General features: G+C 51.9%; 1 protein-coding gene across 1 annotated transcript; it reads left to right on the top strand.

Moving 5' to 3' along the window:
- Nucleotides 1–381: 381 nt before the first annotated feature.
- Nucleotides 382–11,677, top strand: LOC140721538 (NACHT, LRR and PYD domains-containing protein 12-like). Its single transcript, XM_073036350.1, has 9 exons — nt 382–385; nt 425–591; nt 1,342–1,513; nt 1,612–1,662; nt 7,531–8,465; nt 8,697–9,268; nt 10,374–10,460; nt 10,616–10,783; nt 10,948–11,677. Exons 1-9 carry the CDS (start codon nt 382–384, stop codon nt 11,033–11,035), a joined length of 2,244 nt encoding a protein of 747 aa, XP_072892451.1. The 3' UTR covers nt 11,036–11,677.
- Nucleotides 11,678–18,266: the final 6,589 nt, after the last annotated feature.

Raw genomic sequence — 18,266 nt, 5'->3', positions numbered from 1 at the left:
GCCTTGGCCTGAAACGTTGATTGTTTATTCTCCTTCATAGATGCTGCCTGACCTGCTGAGTACCTCCAGCATTTTGTGAGATATTACAAAGATTTGCTGAGGAAGGGGTTGACCAGGCAGGCAGGCAGACAGTAACCCAGAGCAAAGTGGTGGTGATGGGTTACTATATTCTCAGGAATTAGCAGAGTCCTTTCCAAACAGAGAGGTATATTCCCAGGGACAAGAAAAAGCAGCCTTCAACAGATGGAGGTGTACCCCTCCTACACTCCCGTTGCCCCCCAACCTCCAGTCCAAGCTCGTTCCTTCACACTCAACCCCCCATATATATTTCGGTCTGTGTTTGTTGATCATTATGTTCCATAGAGAAAGTTACTGCCCAATATGGGTCAGTAATTTATTTAATTTTCACTATTTTCCTTCACAGGCCTGAGCTCAGTGATCACCGAGCTCCTGGCAAGCTGGAATGATTTCCAGCTGCTGCAGTTGACGGACTTCTACCGGGACAGGCTGGAGCAGGCGATGGAAGGAGGGGTGCACGGAGTGAGCCTGGCATTAACGGCCGAGAATCAGTTCAGTGGAGAGGAACATCGGGTGAGTGGGAGGGAGAATGGGTTTGAATTTTCACACTTCACCGAAATATGGTAGGAATTTTCATTTTGAAAAGACCGTGCAGCGTGACGGCAGAATGTCAGTGAGAACCCGGGCATTATTACTGGATGCCACAGGAGTTCGAGTGTGTTCTGTTCTGGGTGGAGATGATTGCATTACAAACTGTAATTGCAAACAGTGTGGATCAGGGAATGCTGCAATGTTGTAATGTGTAATCAGCGAATAAACCTCCACTGGAAAAGACAAAGCAAAGGCATCCGGTGTCAGCTGGTAATTCGCTGTCATGTTGGACACTGGCGGATTGAGGAGATGAATCACATAATCTTTTCTGCAACTTCTCTGCGACTGTTCAGTCTGCTATATATATATATATATATATATATATATATAAACCTGACTTCCTGACTTCTTTCTTCATCTGTGATCGTTATTTTATTATCTCTGTTCTGCACCGTCAAATCCGATGAGGAATTATTTATGGATTGGGAGCCACAAATTGGGAGCCAATGAAGCGCTCACAGACCAGCCAGAATCTCATTGACTGGTGGACCAGGTTCACGGTGAATGTCCCTCCCTGTGCTCTGCACTCAGAATGTACAGTCCATGTCCAGGCAGGATCAGCACCCGTCCGGGTGACTGCTCAGTGTGATCCCGTTACAGAGCACATCATTTACTTCTCATTCTCTGTGTGAATCTGTCAGTCCCCAATATGTTCACTGTTACTCTTCACAGAAAATCTCTGATCTCGCTGATAAGGGAGAGCGGGCGGACAGTTCTAAACTCCTGCTGAGCCTGGTGATGGAGAAAGGCTCCAGCGCCCGGAGGGTGATGTGGGAAACCTTTGTGAAAATGCGGATTGGTGTCCCAAAGTTGGACAAAATACTGAAAGAAATACAGGAACATGGTGAGATAGTATCAGAGATTAATTTAATTTTGGAATCAAACATTACGCACTTATAATTTGAGGAATTGAAACATGTCCAATTGTTTAAATCTGAACAGGTTGTGTTCCGGTCCATCGACCCGTACAGGAGATTCCCAGGGGGCTGAAAGGTAAGTGAAGAAACTGCTGTTTCCACCGAAGGTTGATTTTGTGTAGGGCCATGTCGTTGTTGAGTCACGGGGATTTGAGCAGGTAAATGTTCCACCGTGACACAGAGTACAGTGAGACACATGGAAACATGATTGCTGGAGGGAGAGTTTTCACAGGACATTATGAGGAAGCACGCAGAGAGTTGGTGAGTTTGCTGAAAGGGATCACTCCTCTTTGGCCAAAGATGTTAATTTTCAAAAGGTAACAAAGGAAATTTTCAAACTGTTCACGTTTCTGTCACCTGTGTTACTGCTTTTCCAGTCCACGTTCAGACAATAAAGCCCTTCCGATTCCCTGCACTAAGGATTTGATAATTCTCGACAATTTCCCTGCAAACTTGTTCTTCACTGTTCTTCATGCTGTTTGCCGAGGTAACAGTCACGGCAGGGACATTACCACATCTATTTCTGAATACAGAACAGACTCTCTCTCTCTGATTATTGAAGAAAATTGTTTCTCCCACTGTCACATTCTCTAAAGTAAACATTTCAACAATCAATGTTTTCCTACACTCCCCGTTTCACCCGAATACGTTGTCTGGAGAGCCCACACACTCCCTGACAGAGTCCTGACACATTGTGAGACCCCTCACAACCCTGGCAGGTTCCTAACACACAGTGAGACCCTCCACACTCATGATAGCTTCCTAACACACAGTGAGACCCCACACACACCGGCAGGGTCCTGACACACTGTGAGACCCCGCACACCATAGAACATAGAACCATACAACACTACAGCACAGTACAGGCCCTTCAGCCCTCCCTATTGTGCTAACCCATATATCCTTTAAAAAAGTATTAAACCCACACTACACCATAACCCTCCATTTTTCTTTCATCCATGTGCCTGTACAAGAGGCTCTTAAATACCCCTAATGTTTTAGCCTCCACCACTGACACTGACACACTGTGAGACCCCACACACATCTGACTGACTCCTGACACACTGTGAAACCCCACACAACCCTGACAGGGTCGTGACAAACAGTGAGATTTCACAAACATCTCAAAGGTTCCAGACAGAGTGTCAGACACTACACAGCCCTGACAGGATCCTGACAATCTGTGAGATCCCACAGACTGACGGGTTACCGATGCACTGTGAGACCCCACACATCCTTACAGGTTCCTGACACACTACGAGACTCTACACACCCCTGACATCGTCCTGACACACTGTGAGACCCCACACACCCCGGACAGGGTCCTGACACACTACGAGACTCTACACACCCCTGACATCGTCCTGTCACACTGTGAGACCCCACACACCCCTGACAGGGTCCTAAAAACACTGTGAGACCCTACACACCCCTGACAGGTTCCTGACACACTACGAGACTCTACACACCCCTGACATCGTCATGACACACAGTGAGACCCCACACAACCCTGACAGGGTCCTGACACACTGTGAGACCCCACACACCCCTGACGGGTTCCTGATACACTGTCAGACATGACACTCCCCTGACAGGGTCTTGATAGACAATGACATCTGACACACACCTGATAGGGTCCTGATACACTGTGAGACCCCATACACCCCTGACAGGGTCCTGATACACTGTGAGACCCCACACACCCCTGACAGGGTCCTGATACGCTGGAATTTAGAAGGATGCGAGGGGATCTGATTGAAATATATAAGATTTTTAAGGGATTGTACATGCTAGAGGCAGGAAACGTGGTCCTGATGTTGGGGGAGTCCAGAGCAAGTGGCCACAGCTACCAATAAGGGGTAGGTCATTTAGAACGGAGTTCAGGAAAAACTTCTTCACCCAGAGAGTTGTGGATCTATGGAATGTTCTGCTTCAGAAGGCAGTGGAGGCCAATTCTCTGGATGCTTTCAAGGAAGAGTTAGATAGAGCTCCTAAAGATTGCGGAGTCAAGGGAAATGGGGAGAAGGCAGGAAAGGGGTACTCATTGAGGAATATGTGCTCAGAACCCACACACACCTGGCATGGTCCTGACAGGATGTGAGGCCCCACACTCCTAACCGGATACTGACACCTGCCGAGACCCCTCACACTCCTAAACAGGTTCCTGACACACTACGAGACTCCACACATTCCTAACAGGGTACTGACACACTGTGATACCCAACACACCTCTGGCGGGGTCCCGATACACTGTGAGATCCCACAAATGCCTGGCAGGGCGCTGACAATCTGTGAGACCCCATACGCCCTGGACAGTGTCCTGACACACTGTGAGACCCAACACAGCTCCATAGGGTCCTGACACACTGTGAGACCACACACACCACTGACAGGGTCCGGACACACTGTGAGACCACACACACCACTGACAGGGTCCGGACACACTGTGAGACCACACACACCACTGACAGGGTCCTGATACACTGTGAGACAGCACACATCTCTGACAGGGTCCTGACACATTGTGAGACCCCACACACCACTGACAGGGTCCAGACACACTGTGAGAACACACACACCACTGACAGGGCCCTGACCCACTGTGAGACACGACACAGCCCTGTAGGGTCCTGATATACTGTGAGACCCCACACATCCTTACGGGATCCTGACACACTACGAGACTCCACACACCCCTGACATCGTCCTGACACACTGTGAGATGCCACGTAACCCTGACAGGTTCCTGATACACAATGACATCCGACACACACCTGATAAGGTCCTGATACACTGGAATTTAGAAGGATGCGAGGGGATCTGATTGGAATATATAAGATGTTTAAGGGATTGGACACGCCAGAGACAGGAAACGTTCCCGATGTTGAGGGAGTCCAGAACAAGAGGCCACAGCTAACAATAAGGGGTAGGCCATTTAGAACAGAGTTGAGGAAAAACTTTTTCATCCAGAGAGTTTGGATCTATGGAATGCTCTGCCTCAGAAGGCAGTGGATACCAATTCTCTGGATGCTTTCAAGAAAGAGTTAAATAGAGCACTTAAGGATAGCGGAGACGAGGGATATGGGAAGAAGGCAGGAACGGGGTACTGATTGTGGCTGATCAGCCATGATCACACTGAATGGCGGTGCTGGCTCAAAAGGCTGAATTGCCTACACCAGCACCGATTGTCTATTATCAATTGACAAACCCTGAGACCCCACACAACCCAGGCAGGGTCTTGACACACTGTGAGACCCCACACACCCCTGACAGGGTCCTGACACACTGTGAGACCCCACACACCACTGCAAGGGTCCTGACACACTGTGAGACCCCACACACACCTGACCGGGTCCTGACACACTGTGAGAGCCCACACACCCCTGACAGGGTCCTGACACACTGTGAGACCCCACACACCTCCGACAGGATGCTGACAGGATGTGAGACCCCACACTCCGAACTGGATACTGACACACACTGAGACCCCTCACACCCCTAAACAGGTTCCTGACACACTACGGGAGCCCACATATTTTTGACAGGTTCCTGACACAATGTGAGACCCCACAAACCCGTGGCAGAGTCCTAACACACTGTTAGACCCAACACAACTTTGGCAGGGTCCTGACATACAATGAGACCCCAAACAACCCAGGCAGGGTCTTGACTCACTGTGAGACCCCACACACCCCTGTCAGGGTGCTGACACACTGAGAGACCCCACAGATGCCCAGCAGGGCGTTGACAATCTGTGAGACCCCATACGACCCTGACAGTGTCCTGAAACTCTGTGAGACCCCACACACCCCGGACAGGGTCCTGACACACTGTGAGACCCCACAGAACTTTGGCAGGGTCCTGACACACTGTGACACACCACAAACCCCTGACAGGGTCCTGACACACTGTGAGACCCCACACACCCCTGACAGGGTCCTGACATACTGGGAGACCCCACAGAACTTTGGCAGGGTCTTGACACAATGTGAGACCCCACAGAACTTTGGCAGGGTCCTGACACACTGTGAGACCCCACACACCGCTGACAGGGTCCTGACACACTGTGAGACCCCACAGAACTTTGGTAGGGTCCTGACACACTGTGAGACCCCACAGAACTTTGGTAGGGTCCTGACACACTGTGACATCCCACACACCCCTGACATGGTCCCAATACACTGGGAGACCCCAAACACACCCGACAGGTTCCCGACACACCGTGAGACCCCAAACACCACTGCCAGGGTCCCGACACACTGTGAGAAACCACAGATTCCTGGCAGGGTCCTGACACACTGTGACTCCCCACACACCCCTAACATGGTTCCGACACACTTTGAGACCCCACACACCACTGCAAGGGTCCCGACACACTGTGAGACACCACAGATTCCTGGCAGGGTCCTGACACACTGTGACTCCCCACACACCCCTAACATGGTTCCGACACACTTTGAGACCCCACACACCACTGCAAGGGTCCCGACACACTGTGAGACACCAGATAACCCTGACCAGTTCTTGATACACCATGAGATCCCACACCCACCTGATAGGGTCCTGATACACTGGAATTTAGAAGAATGTGAGGTGATCTGATTGAAACATATAAGATTTTTAAGGGATTAGACGCACTAGATACAGGACACATGTTCCCGAGTCCAGAACCAGAGGCCACAGTTTAACAATAAGGGGTAGGCCATTTAGAACGGAGTTCAGGAAAAACTTTTTCACCCAGAGAGTTGTGGATCTGTGGAATGCTCTGCTTCAGAAGGCAGTGGAGACCAATTCTCTGGATGCTTTCAAGAAAGAGTTAGATAGAGCTCTGAAAGATTGCGGAGTCAAGGGATAAGGCAGGAACGGGGTACTGATTGTGGATGATCAGCCATGATCACATTGAATGGCGGTGCTGGCTCAAAAGGCTGAATTGCCTACACCTGCACCTACTGTCTATTATCAATTGACAAACCATGAGATCCCATACACGCCTGGTAGGATCCTGACAAACTGTGAGACACCACACACACCTGGAACGGTCCTGGCAGGATGTGAGACCCCTCACACTCCTAAACAGGTTCCTGACACACTACAAGACTCCACACATTTCTGACAGGGTCCTGACACTCTGTGGGACCACATATGCCCCTGACAGGATACTCACACACTGTTAGACCCCACACAAACCTGGCAGGGTCCTGACACACTGTGAGACCCCATACGCCCTTGACAGTGTCCTGATACACTGTGGGACCCCATATGCCCCTGACAGGATACGGACACACTGTTAGACCCCACACAAACCTGGCAGGCTCCTGACACACTGTGAGACCCCACACACACCTGACAGGGTCCTGACACACTGTGCCCTCCCCATACATCCATGGAAGAGGCCGGACACAGTGCATAACCCCACACGCCCCTGACAGGTTTCGAACACACTTTGAGATTCCACGCACCCCACCCACCCACCCACAGTGCTGATCAGCAAAGCTGCTTCTTTGTATTTTGATTCAGTGATGGTGAGAGGGGAGGGGGAGCTGTGATTCCCCGACCTGTTCCTCTGACAGAATGCCCACCACCCTCTTCTCTATCTCCATACGCCACATCAACACTAGGGATTAAAAGATTCTTCCCCAGGAGCAATGATATCTGTGGCAGTAGTGAGATGTTGTCCAGTATGGGACAGTCGGAGGTCAGTAAACTACCAGGGAAATACTCACCTTCACAGCACAGTTAATGTGGAAATGTGATGATCGGGTGTTTACCTAGACCATGTCTCTCTGTCCAGTCAGCGGTCTGTTAATTGAATTTACTTTACTGTACGAACGTCCATTGACAAATCCAATTAATGCAATAGCTCTGAGCTAACTCCTGTGTGCTTAAATACTGAGTTCTGAGATGAGGCATCTAACAGTTTGTCCACTGTCTGTTCCCATGGAAGATGTTCAACAGAAACACAAGGAGACTCTGCGGGCACAAACTGAAACACTGAGAGTGAACACGATCCTGATGAGGGAGAAGGTGAAGGTTTTTCAGCTGGTTGATCGATACGCTGAGCTCACGGTCATTTCTACTGTTCGAGATCGGAGACTGGTGGAACATGAGCTGCTGGCAAGAGGCAGAGACCACGAGGAGTGGAGAGAAAAACATCTCCGCAGAGAGCTGGAAAAAATCCGGACTGATCAGTTGTTCCAGAAAAGCTTTTCCCGGAGTGAATCCAAATCTAGGAATTCAGCAGCAGTGGCCGGGGTCCCGGGGATCGGGAAAACAACAATGGTACAAAAGATTGTTTATGACTGGGCCACGGGGAAAATATACCAACAGTTCCAGTTTGTCTTCAGTTTCAAATTCCGCGATTTAAACTCCATTAACTGTAGAATAAACCTGAAGGAACTGATTCTGGATCAGTATCCATACTTTGGGAATATCCTGAGAGAGGTCTGGAAGAACCCAGAGGGATTGCTGTTTATATTCGATGGTTTGGATGAATTCAATGACAAAATTGATTTTGCTGACAGTCGGGGAGACACAGAACCTCAGTACACATGCACAGATCCTGAATTCAAGTGCAAGGTGTCTGACATTGTGTACAGTTTAATCCAGCACAAGCTGCTCCCAGGGTGTTCAGTGCTGGTGACCACCCGTCCCACTGCATTACATTTATTGGAAAAGGCTGAGATCAGTACCGAAGCTGAAATCCTGGGATTTTCTGGTGAGGAACGGAAGGAATATTTCATCAGGTATTTTGAAGATCAGACAGTGGCGGAAGCTGTTTTCAAACACGTGAAGGAGAACGAGATCCTGTACACCATGAGCTACAACCCCTCCTACTGCTGGATCCTCGCTCTGGCACTGGCCCCCTTCTTCACACAAAGAGTCAGGGACCCACAGCAAGTTCCCAAGACCATCACGCAACTGTACTCCTATTATATTTACAACATCCTGAAAAACCACGGCCGTGAGATTGAGAACCCCCGTGATGTGTTACTCAGGGTTGGTCAGATGGCCTTCAGAGGAGTGTCCGATAGGAAGATTGTGTTTACAGATCGAGATTTGATCAACTACAATCTGCAGCCTTGTAAGTTCCTGTCCGGGTTCCTGATGGAGCTTTTGGAAAGAGAGGATTTTGCCCGGAGCGTAGTGTACACATTCCCACATCTCACCATCCAAGAGTTTGTAGCTGCTGTCGCACAATTCCTGAATCCACATCCTGGTGATATCCTGATATTGCTCACTGAAGCCGACAACACGACAGATGGGCGGTTTGAAGTACTTCTCCGTTTTGTTGCTGGTCTCTCCAACCCAATGACAGCTCGGGGCCTGGAGGAGTTTCTGGGTCCATTTCCTCATGAAACAACCTGCCGGGTGATTGACTGGGTGAAGGAGGAGGTTAAACACCAGAGTGGAAACACAGGGAGTGAAGCTGGTAAAAGGAGCCTCCTGAACACATTGCACTACCTGTTTGAGTCTCAGAATCGTGGACTGGCTCAGGCCGCACTGGGATCTGAGGAAACACTTTCATTAAGTTACATCACACTGACCCCGATTGACTGCGCGATCCTGTCTCATGTCATCGGACTCTGTGATACAATAAAACACCTCAACCTGGTGAACTGCCACATTCAGTGTGAAGGAATCCAGCGGCTGGGACCAGGGCTGCACAAGTGCCAGGAGTTGAGGTAACTTGATTTATCTCTCACTCTGAACTGTGAAACAGTTCCATTCTGTTGTTTCAATGTAAAGGGATTTGGGTTAAACTGTAATAAATCAGATTGTGACGAATTGTGACAAATGCCCAGGGGATCGGTCAGTAATTCCCCAAGGACGGGAGGGTTCTGTGGTTCCTTGTGAAGGAATTTTGGAGACTTCATCAGATCAGTGAACAACGGCCATTGGTTTAATGGTAGTAAATCACAGGAATGGCCGTGTTTCTCGCTGCCTGTGACACGTCCATTGACAATGTTCCTTCTCACTATTACTGACACCCAGACCGACACTGACTGCAGCAGGTGGGTCAGAGCTTCACACCCCCTTCCCGGTGAGGGACAAGAGACCGTCAGCTGACTGTCCCAGTGAGAAGGAAAGAAATACCATTGTGAGATTGTCCTCTCCTGCCCTTCCCCGTGTGTGACTATCACCATCAGTCCACCTGTGTGACTGTGCTCATTACCAGATACCCAGACCACGTGGGCGCATCTCCTCTCCCGATTGTGGGCCTCAGTTCAGACACACCCCTCCTGTACAATCTATTTCCGGATCATCTCATCTTGTGGGATTATCTTTTCCCATCGGTATACTGCTGTGGGACTTCTCATCCCCATTCCCCTTCCTCCTGTGGGATCACTCATCATGATCTCCTTCCTTCTGAGGGATTTCTCTTCCCCAACCCCTTCCTATTGCAGATTCTGTCTTTCTATCCCTTTTCCTCAGGTGGGGTCTCTTCCACCGTCTCCCTAGGACACTTTCACAAATCTTCCTCACTGTGGGACTTTCTCCCATCCTTCATCCCTGCCCCTCCCGATCCTCTCACATCAGGAACACTTTTCTAACCATCGGGGAATGGGACAGAATATGTGGAGTTTACAGGGTCACACCGACAGACGAAATTACTGACATTCGGTGCATCCCCTGGAGCTGGGCAGTGAGGGACATTGTCAGTGATGGGAACCTCGATGAGTGATTTACTGAAGGGTTTAATGTTTCCTGAAATATCCGAGTGAGAGAAATTCCCTCAGACCCACGGTTTGAAACACTTTCTTCATCAATCTGTTTGTTTGTGTTTAGACTTGGGATGAATGACCTGGGAGATTCAGGAGTGAAACTGGTGTCTGCGGCTCTGACGAACCCGGAGTGTAAAATACAGAAACTGGGGTAAGTACCAGACTGTAGGAGATTGTGTTTACAGTCACTGCGTGTCTGACACTGAACATTAATGTGATCAGTAATTGTGTTACTGATAAACACTGGGGATTTGTAACGTCTCCTGTCTCTCTGTGTCCTTCAACCTCACTCTCTCTCATCTCCAGGCTGGGGGATGTCAGTCTCACAGATTCTGCTGCCGGGGATCTCGTCTCCGCTCTCAGTACAAATCCATCACTGACGGAGCTGGACCTGAGAGCAAACTCGCTGACAGACCGATCTGTCCCCGCTCTCCGCCGCCTTATACTGACCCACCCGAGTCTGAAGTGGATCCGGTGAGAGTTTGTGTTAATGTTCAATGTGATAAAATATCAGCGGATCCGAGGGTTTTCTGGTGATATTTGTCTGTGAGTGTTGTTGAAACATGAACCCCGGTCCCCTGTTACTGACACTGTTGTGTAATCTGTTTATTTCATCTTTATTCTCCCATCTGTTTCAGGCTGTGGAGGAATCGGTTCAGTGAGACCGGGAAGAAGGAACTGGGATCTCTGCAGGAACCCAGGCCCGGACTGAGAGTGACCCTGTGAACATCTGAATGTGTGAACATCCCCGCCCACGGGATGGGGACATTTGGCCGATTCCCCGCCCTCCCCTTTAACTCCCGCCCTTACCTTTAATGGCCGCGCGCCGGGGGTGATTCCCAACTGTTTTAACGAAACCGGCCTCGCGCACTGCGTCGCTCGGAGCGGTCCCGCAGTGACGTGTTTCCGCCTGTTGTCCGGCGGGGCAGCTTCCGCCGGATGTGCGTGTACGAGACTCCCACATGACACCTCGGGGAATTACCCAGACAGGAAGAGCCCGGGGTCCAGGGCTCAGTCGGGATACCGGTATCCCCGGGTGGGATTATCCCGGGAGAGAATCCTTTTGCTTCCTTTGCTGAGGACAGCCTGGCCGATATAATGATGTTAAATTGACAAATCCCTCGGCAGTGACCCTGGATCTGCAGCGATCCCGGACACGACCCTGAAGTGTGATTTTATAATCATCGGTTCCCCGATGCAGAGTGACGGTGAGAAACGGGACTGATTATTCAACCGGTCACTCGTTGTCGCCGGTCAGTTAATTGTGTGTGACTGTGAGTGAGTCGGGAGCAGCTTATTTATTCCCGCACGTCAGCAGCTCACACATTGTTTAATTTACATTTGTCAAGATGAAATCAATAAACCGCTGTAACTTCCTGTCCTGGTGCCGGACTCGAGTTTTATTTGAGGTTTCTGCTGCCCCCGCACCCTGTGCACTGCAACAGTGGGTCGGAGCTCCTCACACTGACACAGCAGCGTCTCAGCTCCAGGCTGAGGGAGGTCGGACTGGCAGACTCTGGGTGTCCAGGATCTCATCTCTACCCAACCCCCTTTCTGGCTAACTAACGCGCTCCTGCTCCCCGCAGACAGATAAAATCGACGTGAGTCAACTGAGGTCCCAAGTACGATGGGGGATGGAAAACCGACGTCAGACAGAGAGTGAATCTCCCTGCACATTGTCCCGTCACATACACACCCGGGGTCAGACAGAGTGAAGCTCCATCCACAACGTCCCATCACACACTCCCGTTGTCAGACACAGAGAAAGAAACTCCCTACGCACGCCCCCAACACACACTCCCGGGGTCAGACATAAAGTGAATTTCCCTCCACAAAGTCCCATCACACACATCCCGGTCAGACACAGAGAGAATCTCCCTCCACACCGTCCCATCACACACAGCCTGGATCAGACACAGAGCGAATCTCCCTCCACACCGTCCCATCACGCACTCTCGGGGTGAGACACAGAGTGAATCTCCCTCCACACTGTCACATCACACACTCCCAGAGTAAGACACAGAGTGAATTTCCCTCCACTCGGTCCCATCACACACTCCCGGGGTCAGACACAGAGTGAATCTCCCTCCACACCGTCCCATCACACACTCCCGGGGTCAGACACAAAGTGAATCTCCCTCTACACCGTCCCATCACACACTCCCTGGATCACACACAGAGTGAATTTCCCTCCACACCGTCCCATCACACACACCCGGGGTCAGACACAGAGTGAATCTCCCTCCACACTGTCAAATCACACACTCCCGGGGTCAGACACAGAGTGAATCTCCTCCACACCGTCCCATCACACACTCCCGGGGTCAGACATAAAGTGAATCTCCCTCCACACCGTCCCTTCACACACTCCCTGGATCAGACACAGAGTGAATTTCCCTCCACACCGTCCCATCACACACACCCGGGTCAGACACAGAGTTAATCTCCCTCCACACCGTCCCATCACACACACCCGGGTCAGACACAGAGTGAATCTCCCTCCACACCGTCCCAGCACACACTCCCGGGGTCAGACACAGAGTGAATCTCCCTCCACACCGTTCAATCACACACTCCCGGGGTCAGACACAGAGTGAATTTCCCTCCACACCGTTCCATCACACACTCCCGGGGTCAGACACAGAGTGAATCTCCCTCCACACTGTCACATCATACACTCCCGGGGTCAGACACAAAGTGAATTTCCCTCCACACGGTCCCAACACACACTCCCGGGGTCAGACACAGAGTGAATCTCCCTCCGGACCATCCCATCACACACTCCCGGGGTGAGACACAGAGTGAATCTCCCTCCACACCGTCCCATCACACACTCCCTGGATCAGACACAGAGTGAATCTCCCTCCACACTGTCACATCACACACTCCCGGGGTCAGACACAGAGTGAATTTCCCTCCACACGGTCCCATCACTCACTCCCGGGGTCAGACACAGATTGAATCTCTCTCCACACGGTCACATCACACACTCCCGGGGTCAGACACAGAGTGAATCACCCTCCACACCGTCCCATCACACACTCCCGGGGTCAGACACAGAGTGAATCTCCCTCCACACTGTCACATCACACACTCTCCCGGGGTCAGACACAGAGTGAATCTCCCTCCACACCGTCCCATCGCACACTCCCTGGATCAGACACAGAGTGAATTTCCCTCAACACCGTCCCATCACACACTCCCTGGATCAGACACAGAGCGAATTTCCCTCCGCACCGTCCCAGCACACACTCCCGGGGTCAGACACAGAGTGAATTTCCCTCCACACCGTACCATCACACACTCCCGGGGTCAGACACAGAGTGAATCTCCCTCCACACTGTCACATCATACACTCCCGGGGTCAGACACAAAGTGAATTTCCCTCCACACGGTCCCAACACACACTCCCGGGGTCAGACACAGAGTGAATCTCCCTCCGGACCATCCCATCACACACTCCCGGGGTGAGACACAGAGTGAATCTCCCTCCACACTGTCACATCACACACTCCCGGGGTCAGACACAGAGTGAATTTCCCTCCACACGGTCCCATCACTCACTCCCGGGGTCAGACACAGAGTGAATCTCTCTCCACACGGTCACATCACACACTCCCGGGGTCAGACACAGAGTGAATCACCCTCCACACCGTCCCATCACTCACTCCCGGGGTCAGACACAGAGTGAATCTCTCTCCACACGGTCACATCACACATTCCCGGGGTCAGACACAGAGTGAATCACCCTCCACACCGTCCCATCACACACTCCCTGGATCAGACACAGAGCGAATTTCCCTCCACACCGTCCCAGCACACACTCCCGGGGTCAGACACAGAGTGAATTTCCCTCCACACCGTTCCATCACACACTCCCGGGGTCAGACACAGAGTGAATTTCCCTCCACACCGTTCCATCACACACTCCCGGGGTCAGACACAGAGTGAATCTCCCGCCACACTGTCACATCATACACTCCCGGGGTCAGACACAAAGTGAATTTCCCTCCACACGGTCCCAACACACACTCCCGGGGTCAGACACAGAGTGAATCTCCCTCCGGACCATCCCATCACACACTCCCGGGGTGAGACACAGAGTGAATCTCCCTCCACACCGTCCCATCACACACTCCCTGGATCAGACACAGAGTGAATCTCCCTCCACACTGTCACATCACACACTCCCGGGGTCAGACACAGAGTGAATTTCCCTCCACACGGTCCCATCACTCACTCCCGGGGTCAGACACAGAGTGAATCTCTCTCCACACGGTCACATCACACACTCCCGGGGTCAGACACAGAGTGAATCACCCTCCACACCGTCCCATCACACACTCCCGGGGTCAGACACAGAGTGAATCTCCCTCCACACTGTCACATCACACACTCTCCCGGGGTCAGACACAGAGTGAATCTCCCTCCACACCGTCCCATCGCACACTCCCTGGATCAGACACAGAGTGAATTTCCCTCAACACCGTCCCATCACACACTCCCTGGATCAGACACAGAGCGAATTTCCCTCCACACCGTCCCAGCACACACTCCCGGGGTCAGAAACAGAGTGAATCTCCCTCCACAGTGTCACATCACACACTCTCCCGGGGTCAGAGACAGAGTGAATCTCCCTCCACACTGTCACATCACACACTCCCGGGGTCAGACACAGAGTGAATTTCCCTCCGCACCGTCCCATCACACACTCCCTGGATCAGACACAGAGTGAATTTCCCTCCACACCGTCCCATCACACACTCCCGGGGTCAGACACAGAGTGAATCTCCCTCCACACTGTCACATCACACACTCTCCCGGGGTCAGTCCCAGCGTGAATCTCCCTCCACACTGTCACATCACACACTCCCGGGGTCAGAGACAGAGTGAATTTCACTCCACACGGTCCCATCACACACTCCCGGGGTCAGACACAGAGTGAATCTCCCTCCGCACCGTCCCATCGCACACTCCCGGGGTCAGACACAAAGTGAATCTCCCTCCACACCGTCCCATCGCACACTCCCGGGGTCAGACCCAGAGTGAATCTCCCTCCGCACGGTCCCATCACACACATCCGGGGTCAGTCACAGAGTGAATCTCCCTCCACACCGTCGCGTCACACACTCCCGGGGTCAGACACAGAGTGAATCTCCTTCCACACTGTCACATCACACACTCTCCCGGGGTCAGACACAGAGTGAATCTCCCTCCACACTGTCACATCACACTCTCTCCCGGGGTCAGACACAGAGTGAATCTCCCTCCACACTGTCACATCACACTCTCCCGGGGTCAGACACAGAGTGAATTTCCCTCCACACGGTCCCATCACACACTCCCTGGGTCAGACACAGAGTGAATCTCCCTCCACACCGTCCCATCACACACTCCCTGGGTCAGACACAGTGAATCTCCCTCCACACCGTCCCATCACACACTCCCGGTGTCAGACACAGAGTGAATCTCCCTCCACACCGTCCCGTCACACACTTGCAATGCCAAACACACAGTGAAGCTCCGTCTGCACCATTCCATCACTCAATTAATTCCACCCTGCAAAATCTCATTTCAGGGAAGCAGGCACCATCAATTTGTGGGAGACTCCCGGAACTCCCGGGTGAGGTGGGATGTCTGCAATAGGGCAGCTCCTTAGCGGCCAGACAGCTAGTTTAAGTAACGTTAGCTATGCTAATGAACGAATGACACCCGTTAAACTCACCTCAACAGTGATTTAACCCCCCATGGGCAATAGAAAACACAATGTTGCAAACAGTGCAGCTAGCAACACTGTCATTATTCCTGACCCCTATTAGGCAGGGGAACACTTTAGTGTAGTCTGGGGTGAAGTACTTTTTGTATTTTCTTTTTTCTTTGAATACTCTGCCATGGAGCTCCCTCTCCCCCTCCCCGTCCCCCTCATCGATTTCCGGGATATCGTATATAATTTGCGGGCTTCAGGGAGCCGCTATCAATATGTGGGAGACTCCCGGAACTTCCGGGAGAGGTGGGATGTCCGACGCTTCACTTGAAATGGCCGCTGGGGAGGGAGTGACGGCTTTGGTAGAAGTGAGCACAAGAGAGGGAGGGACGCGCTGATTTAAAATGGGCGAATCCTTGGTTAATGTGGCCGCCAGGGATGGAGTGAGACACCGACTTACAATGGCCACTGTCGCACTCAGAATCTACGGCGAAGGAACATACGGTGCCCATGGATACAATCCCGGGATCGAGTGTGTTATTGATTGTAATAACAGCATTTCAATTTGTGTTTTATATCGTCTTGGGTATTGTATATATGTTTTAATTCTAATAATGTTGTCATTTAATAAGCTAATATATATATCTCAGATATTCACACATACACATATACATGAGGGTTTTGGGGAGGGAGGGTGAGGGGTTTGGGAGGAAGAGGAGTGACGGGACGAGGAGTTGACTGATGAGACAGTGAGCGTGGCGAAGTCACTGACTCAATAGGGGACGGAAAGTGGAGGGGCGGAAGTTCCTGTCACAAACTGGTGGCCGACATGGAGAAGATAAAGACGGGGTGAGGAGGAGTGAAACGACAGGAAGGGAGCGGGAGTGATGGGACGGGTAGGGAGGGGAACTGATGGGACGCGAGGGAGTGGTCTGATTGGACAGGATGGGAGGTGTGGGGGAGTGACGTTTTCAATAGTGGAGGATGAATGGATGGTGACTTCGCAAATAAGATGAGCTGCAAAAAAGTGGGGCGTGGGAAGGAGAAAGGGGGAGCGGGGGTCGGGGACGCGGTCAGGGCTGATAGGTCGGGGAGTTCATTGTCTCAACGAGGGAGAGGGGAGCGACTCACTCAACGGACAGGGGAGAAGGGATTGGGTGGGGCAGCGAAATTTCCCATCAGAAAGTTTTCACCACCCAGGATGTGGTGGATGGCGCGAGAAAGGGCAAGGGGTCAGAGAGGGGAGGGTGTCAGGAGTGACGGGGTGAGTAGGGGAGTGACACTGGGTAACAGAGAGAGAGAGAGAGAGAAAGAGGGCGATGAAGAGAGGTGAAGATTGGCATCGCAAAATGGCAGCCAACCAGCATACGATGCAGAGCGTCGAGATGGCGGGGAGAGGAGAGCGAGGGGGAGGGGGGAAAGGGGTTTGCGAGTGATGGGATGGGAAGGAGGGTGACAAGATGGTGAGTGTGAGGAAGTGACACTTCGTGGTGGAGGAAGTGGGAAGGAGGGTCTCACACTGTCACAAAATGGCTGTCGGCAGAAGGATAAATGGAGAGTCGGGAGATCCGGCACCGAGGGAAAGGAAAGGACGGATGAGGAGTTGAGATTGAATAAACAGGGAGGGAAGTGAGTGGAAGGTGAGGAAAAGAGTGTGTCCCATTCTACGATGGTGGGAGAGCGGTTGTCAATTGTAACCATCACAAAATGGCCGCCAGCCAGGGTGAGATGGGCGGTGATAGAGGGGAGAGCGAGGGGACAGAGATCGGAATGTTTCAGGAGTGATGGGAGCCGAGGGTGGGAGAGGGCAACTCGTAACAGGGGAGCTGGAAGTGGGGGTGGGGTTCCCACGGGGAGAAATGTGGCTAGCATCGTTACCCTCCGTCTCCAAAATCCCGCCTTGATTTTTCTTTCGGGTCGAGCATCAGGTCGCATGGCCCGAATCCCTCAGGCTGTCCCGTGGAGTGGGGCCTGTCAAAGGCAGCAGTGGGTGCCGGCTTTCCGGAGAAGATAGAGGCGAGGTCTGGCGGTGCGGGCTGGTTGGCGTGGATCACCACCATTTTCTGTAGGGTTGGGGAGAGGGAGGGGTCAGATTGAGGAGGGGAGGGAAGAAAGAGGTGAGCAGAGGAGATGAGTCCCACTACCCACTCCTTCACCCTCTCTCTCCCTCAGTCCCCTCCTACCCTCCCTGTCCCCTCTTCTCTCTCCATCTCTTTCCCCCACCACTCTCTCCCCACCCTATCCTCCTCTCTC

Source organism: Hemitrygon akajei, unplaced genomic scaffold (assembly GCF_048418815.1).
Source record: "Hemitrygon akajei unplaced genomic scaffold, sHemAka1.3 Scf000057, whole genome shotgun sequence".
In the NCBI taxonomy this organism is placed as follows: Eukaryota; Metazoa; Chordata; class Chondrichthyes; order Myliobatiformes; family Dasyatidae; genus Hemitrygon; species Hemitrygon akajei.
The sequence above is the reverse complement of the archived record's forward strand: the minus strand, read 5'-3'. Positions and strand labels throughout refer to the sequence as shown.

Coding starts and splice junctions, on each gene's coding strand:
- LOC140721538 (XM_073036350.1), top strand. Junction 592..1,341: donor TCAGTGGAGAGGAACATCGG/GTGAGTGGGAGG, acceptor TACTCTTCACAG/AAAATCTCTGATCTCGCTGA. Junction 1,663..7,530: donor GATTCCCAGGGGGCTGAAAG/GTAAGTGAAGAA, acceptor TTCCCATGGAAG/ATGTTCAACAGAAACACAAG.